General features: G+C 39.6%; 1 protein-coding gene across 3 annotated transcripts in view; it reads left to right on the top strand.

Annotated features, from left to right (window-relative positions):
- The window catches only part of LOC107697561 (ubiquitin-like modifier-activating enzyme ATG7), a 100,700-nt gene that overhangs the window by 25,110 nt on the left and 68,849 nt on the right, over positions 1-6,741 (top strand). For all 3 annotated transcript variants that reach the window (XM_016498360.1, XM_016498359.1, XM_016498358.1), the window contains exons 14-16: positions 1,322-1,475; positions 3,877-3,953; positions 4,246-4,361. In XM_016498360.1, the coding sequence (XP_016353846.1) occupies positions 1,322-1,475; positions 3,877-3,953; positions 4,246-4,361 (347 nt within the window). The remainder of the gene's footprint in view (positions 1-1,321; positions 1,476-3,876; positions 3,954-4,245; positions 4,362-6,741) is intronic.

Genomic DNA, 6,741 nt, shown 5'->3' with positions numbered 1-6,741 from the left:
ACCAGTCTTTTGCTGTCCCTTTCATTACCACAGCCAGTGATGCCAGCAGTTCTTTGTCAGGTAAAGGTCGAAGATTAATATACTCCTCAACTCTCTCAATAAAAACAACTGGATCGTCAACACTTGCATTGGTGAAACTGGGAAACTCTAATTTAACCGGCGGATTGTATGGTGCTGGTATAGTAGGCAGAGATATGCACTGTTGACTAGAATGAGCAGCTTGAATCGGTTTAATTTCTGTTTGTGCAGTTTTATGATGACTGACCGTTTTTGCAGACATGGGAGTAGATGAAAGTGGAAGAGCTTGAATCCTCTGATCTAGTTGTTTATCTCTCCTTTTTAGACAATCAACCATGCTCTGACCTAAATCAGTTAATCTACTGTCCATTTGCATTTTAATTCGATCAGTTTCTCTTTGAATTCGGTAGATAATTTTATCCTCAAGTTTTTGCATCATATTGGTCACGGTGTCTTGAATCACACAATCACTCACCCTATGTTCGATGTCACTAAGGTGTTCTTCAATGTTGGTTAATCGTTGCATTGTTGCCATTCCATTTGAATACACCTGCTCCTCCTCAAATTCTTCCGGTGGTGGAGGTGGAAATGGAGTGAAATCATCTGGATCGCCAGGTTGGTCTGGAAACAGCATTTGTACTGCTGATTTTTCTTTTTCTTCTTCTGAGTCGATATAAAGTCCACTAAAAGTGTCAATCATTTCATTCACCGGATCTCTTATCTGAATGAATGCATCACCGGAGAAATCCGCAATGGGTGCGATCTCATCCCTATCCATTTCAGAATGTTAGGATATTACACCACTAATAATTTTTAATTCCATTACTCTAAGTATGTGGAAAAACTGTTACAGAAATTTCACTCTGTTACAATACCTATGTGCACAAAATGCAGTCCAACAAAATTGCAAAGGAATTTTGACATGTATGTATGCTTCAATGCTAAATATAACCATTCTGACAGATGTTTAATTTTCTTTAATAAAAAAATAAAACCTGTCATGAGGTAGAGATTTCACTTGATTCAAAAATATAGACCATTTATTGGATATGTTGTCAATCACCTACACTTGAATAGAACAGTGGAAGCAATATGTCATTGAATTATAAAAATAGTTGTTAGTAATAATAATAGTACAGCTGCTAGGCCCCAAAGTCTGACAGCAAATTCAAACTAAAATCCAGTTTAAACTTGGAAATAAACAACATTTTGGAATTGTTTTGCGTAAAAGCTTTTGGTTTGCTTCAGTGATATCGAGACTGTCGACCTTTTTAGAGAGTTAAATATGTCTGTCTCTCTGCAGTTGATAGTTAACGCTGCTCTGGGATTCGACACGTTTGTGGTAATGAGACACGGCCTTAAGAAACCCAAAGAGTCTCAGTCTGAAGAGTCCAGCCCCATCTCTGCTTCCTCCAACTCCTCGTCTTCCTCCACACCAGCAGCCACCATCACACCAGGTACAGCTGAAACATGTGTTTTCCACAGCTTGTGTTGTTGTTTAGTTAAAGTGTGTTGTAAGAGCGATGTGTAAACACAGAACAGAGGTCTACAGTAAACCTCAAATGCAAAATGTCAAGTCATCACAGTTAAAGGAATAGTTCACCCAAAAATTAACACTAGCTGAAAATGTGCTCACCCTTAAGCCATCCAAATTGTAGATGAGTTTCTTCATCAGATTTGGAGAAATGCTGCATTGCATCAGTGTCTCAGCAATGGACGCTCTGCAGTGAATGGGTGCCGTCAGAATGAGAGTCCAAACAGCTGATAAAAACATCACAATAATTCACAAGTAATCCACAGCACTCCAGTCCATCAGTTAACATCTGAAGAAGACAAAAGATTAAACTAATCCAGCATTAAGATGTTTTTAACTTCAAACCGTTGCTTCTAATAACACTTGCATGTTTGTTATCCAGCCACATATTTGTTTAAAGCTATTCTGGACTGTTTAGTCTGCTTGATCTGTGCAGATTTCTCTCCTGATTCAGACCAGAACACTTTTTCACTGGAGGAAGCCTTATTATGGACTCGGCTTTTAGTTAAAATGCCGTAATAATGGATTTGTTTCTTACAAAACACTGCTTTTGGCTTCACAAGATGTTAATTGATGGAATCAAATTGTGTAGATTACTTTTTACCTGTTTTGTTTGAATTACAAAATTGGGATCACCATGCTTAAAAATGTCTTAAAAATCTACATTATATGTAGTGAATATAATAGTTCTTTTTTGTTATTATTATTTCTAGTTCTCTAGTCTTTTTTTAGAGCTCTGCTCTGAAGTACCAGAGTCTGTTTGTTAAGACTGTCCACCTATGACTCCCTGAGTGCAAAGGCTACTAGCTAGTGGCCTTTTACTACAGGACACAAAGGTGTACTTCCAATTCTTGCTGCATTGAGGTCTCAGTCAGTCTGTCTGAGGTACAATAGAGCATTAGGGGACATTCACACAAAGCAGGTTCTTGTATTCCACCTGCCATATTTTGAACATTTTGGACATATTTGGCCATCTTATGCTTTCAGCGTCTCGCACCATGAGCGCCGTGTTCTTAAGACTGTGTTAAGTTACATTTTTAAAAGTCAAGACTCCTGCTTTGTTCTATTCTTCTCACTCCGTTGAGCTGGTGACTCATTCTGCGCTGCTGCTGTCTGTAGTGCCTGCTGGAGCAGGTGTGACTCATGACAAATCATGAAGGTGCTATTTCAAGCTTGAATTGGTCTGATCATATCTATAGCTCTGATGTAAAATTCCTAATTACTTGTGGGTCATGATTCTTGCATAACTATTTACATATTCATTTTTACAGCCATTTTTATAAATAATAAATTAGATATAATTATTGCATTATATCCACCTTATTTTTAACAACACAGCCATTTGTAACCAAAAACGGTGCTTGATATTGCAGCTTGTATTTGTTATCACAAAAATATTTTAATTTATTATTGCAATCAAATTATTGGTTTATAAATAGTTTTGCCATGCACTGCATTTGGATATGCTTCTACTTATTTACCTACAGTGGCTAATGAATCAGAAAACGCAGCTTACTTCCACATTGCAAAATAAGAAGGATAGAGTGTACAGTCAGCTTTTATTAAATATATGTAATACCTAATGAAAATCTGTAAAATGTTGAGTATGTTGCATGCTTCTTAGCTGTTAGATGTTAGTGTTAGATGTTGTGGTGTCTTGTTTGATACCAAGAATTGTATCCATGTTTTTCTAAATCATTTTGTAGAAGTAAATCAAACATACTGATCTGTGTAAAATGAAAAAAAAAAAAAGATAAAAGGCATCTGAACTTTTAAATTATTTTTAGGTACACTTTAATGTTCAGTCACAATTGGTAAAAAGTGTTTTATTTCTTATTTGTGCAAATGTAACCATCTCTATGATAAAAGTGACTTTTCTTTCATTGTGTCTGTCTTGTAATGTAGGCATGTAATGAATCCAGTCCAGTAATGTGGAAATGACCTCAGAAAAGAGTTTACCGCTTCAGTGGGTGTAACTGAATTAAGTTCTTCCGTAAATAAAACATAATTATCTGATCTGCAAAAATGTGATGTGATGGCAAAAGTTCAAATAGGTAACTGACTGAATATATCTGTAAATATATATCAGCCATCTTCTAAAAGTTACCAACATTTATTTTGCTCTTGTACACTAATAACTAATACATATGATCAATTTAAATACATCCAACAATTTTAATTCAAAAGGTTTCACAGTATTTATCGGTCAAGGTTCATTAATTTATTAAAAGGTGTGGGAACTCTTATAGTGAGCCTGCAGATGCTGTATTGCGATGCTTTCTTGTTGTTACTCTGTTATAAGCATGCCTTCGGTTCATTCTCAGGAGCGTCTCTGTTCTCCAACATACCTGGACATCGTCTTGGCTGCTACTTCTGTAACGATGTGGTCGCCCCTGGAGACGTGAGTTTTAATCAAGCACTTTCATTGCTGAAATTAGGTTTTCCTCAAGACACGTATTATATTATAAAATCAAATGTGTAGCGGAAACCAATCAGTCATATGCTAAAGTGACCTCAATGGACGCCTTGTGCTGGAAATCATATCCTACAGCAAAATATGATTGAGCACAGTCTCCGACTGAGTTGATCCATCACCGAAATGAAACATTTTTACAGACTGAGAAATGTATATTTTTGCTTTCGGTGATTTGTCTTTACTCGAAGCTGTTAGTGAAGTCTTGTTTTGTTGGTAGTCCACCAGAGACAGAACTCTGGACCAGCAGTGCACTGTGAGCCGTCCTGGTCTGGCCATGATCGCCGGAGCCCTGGCCGTGGAGCTGATGGTCTCTATACTCCAGCACTCAGAGGGGTGAGTGCCTCAGCTTCACACATCTGCTGCTGTGAACCCTGCTGCGCTTCCATCCACATAGTGTGCTAGAGCAGGATTCACTGCCGCTGCAGTTCTGTATGAACTTAACAGCTGGACACTTTCCTGGGCCATTTTGTAGTATAAATAGTGTGTTCACACTGGAATTTCAACAAGAAGAAGTGCACTCCAAATACCCAGGTGGTGCTTTTAAATAACTGAAGAAAAAAAAAACACAGTGTGCACTGCTGGACACTTCATGCATGCACTCAACTGTTGCAGCGTTCTTTATGTAGCAGAATGAAAGAGCCCAGGGTCTAAAATTAACTCTCATCAAGTGCGAGTAAAAAATGCGAGTATAAAACGGTGTTACTTAGTTGGCCAGTATATTTTTTATGAATTCTCACAATGACTGCCTATCCTAATCGTCATATAACATGCATTTGAAAATGGAACATGCGCCAAACATGTTCCCTAGTTTGAGAAGTTGGTTTATAAATTTAATAAGAAAAAAAAACAACCATGATATTGGTATTTTAATTGCATTGTTATTACTATTATTATACAGTTTAGTAGTATTACTTTTTAAATTATTTACTTTGTTATAATTCAATTTACATACTAATAATAATAATATTAATGATAATTGCAATGTGTAACGATAGAGGCGTCGTGACAACGAAGTGGGGATCCAATTGCAGGCTTTATTAAAAAGAGCGTAGTCAGGACAGGCAGGGTCAGACACCAGCAAACAGTAACATCCAAGGTACAGGCAAAAGAGTAATCCAACAAGACAGACAATGGTCAGGGCAGGCAGCAGTCAATCAAAAACAAGGTAACAGTCCAACGATCAAAACACAAGAAAGGCAAAACTTAGGAACATGGAAACTAGGAAACACGGAGGGGCTAAACATAGAACCACCAGCGAAGACAGAGAGTATGTGTGCTACTGTTAAAGTCCATCTAATGGGAGACAGCTGTGAACTGATGATGAGATCTGATGAGAGACAGGTGATGCAATTGATGAGTCCGTGCAAAGGATTATGGGAAATGGAGTCCTGGGTACAATGGCAAGAGTCTGGCCCCCCCACCAAGTCTTATAATAGACTAAAATCCAGGAGGGAGGTGGAGTGAAGGCGGAACGGGGGAGGGATGAAGGGCCAGGTCCATGTTGAAGTGGAGGAACAAATAACTGAGGCAGAGCCGGCGGAGCAGAGAGCCAAGGCAAAGCCAGCGGAGCAGAGAACCAGGGCAAAGCTGGCGGAGCAGGGTGCCAGGGCGAAGCAGTAAGCCAAGGCGGAACCAGTGGAGCAGATAGACAGGGCAGAGCCGGCAGAGCAGAGTGGCAGGGCGGAGCAGGCGGAACTGAAGACCACCAGAGCGGAGCAGAAGACCACCAGAGCAGAGCTAAGAACCACCACGGCGGAGCAGGCAGAGTTGAAGACCACCAGAGCAGAACTGAGGACCACCACGGCGGAGCAGATGGAACTGAAGACCAACAGAGCGGAGCCGAGAACCATCACAGCGGAGCGGGTGGAGCCGAAGACCACCAGGAATGAGCAGAAGACCACCAGAGCAGAGCTAAGGACCACCACGACGGAGCAGATAGAGCCGAAGACCACCAGGGCGGAGCTGATGGTGCAGGATACCAACAAGGCGGATCAGGCAGAACTGGAACATAGAGCACAGAGAGGTTAACAATGGCCTCAGCGGCCATAGCAGGACTGGCATACAGTTCAGAAACAGCATTATTGGCCTTAACAGGGCGAGCAGAGAGTTCAGGGGCAGCCCTTTTGACCATGGCTGGACAGTCAGAGAGTTCAGAAACTACCTCTTTGGTCGGAACAGGACAGACTAAGAGTTCAGAAACTGCCTCCCTAGCCGTGACAGGACAGACAGAAAGTTCACAGGCGGCCTCCATAGCTGTGACAGGATAGGCAGAGAGTTCACAGGTGGCCTCCATAGCCGTGACAGGACTAGGCATGGGCCGGTATGAGATTTTGACGGTATGATAACCTTAAGCAAAAATATCACGGTTTCACGGTATCACAGTATTGTTGTTACAGCTCTAAAATTTGTTATTTTTAAATGTCTGGGTAAAAAAACAAAACAAAAAAAAATACATTTTTCCACTGAACACAATATATTTTATTTTTGAGCAACATACAGAATATTTGGAACAGCAGTATTTGTTTATTTTTTCTTTGATTTGTTTCTGAAATGTTTGCTGAATTGTGGGCTGTCTTGCAGCTTTTGATGTGAAAAAGAAAAAAAGAAGGAAAATAAAGACTGACATCTTTGTTTAACCTAAATCTGTAATTACAGTTATTTAATTTTAGTTATATAATTCATATACATATCATTTATATAATTTCATATCATT

Source organism: Sinocyclocheilus anshuiensis, unplaced genomic scaffold (genome assembly GCF_001515605.1).
Source record: "Sinocyclocheilus anshuiensis isolate Anshui unplaced genomic scaffold, SAMN03320099.WGS_v1.1 scaffold1320, whole genome shotgun sequence".
Taxonomy (NCBI): domain Eukaryota; kingdom Metazoa; phylum Chordata; class Actinopteri; order Cypriniformes; family Cyprinidae; genus Sinocyclocheilus; species Sinocyclocheilus anshuiensis.
The sequence above is the reverse complement of the archived record's forward strand: the minus strand, read 5'-3'. Positions and strand labels throughout refer to the sequence as shown.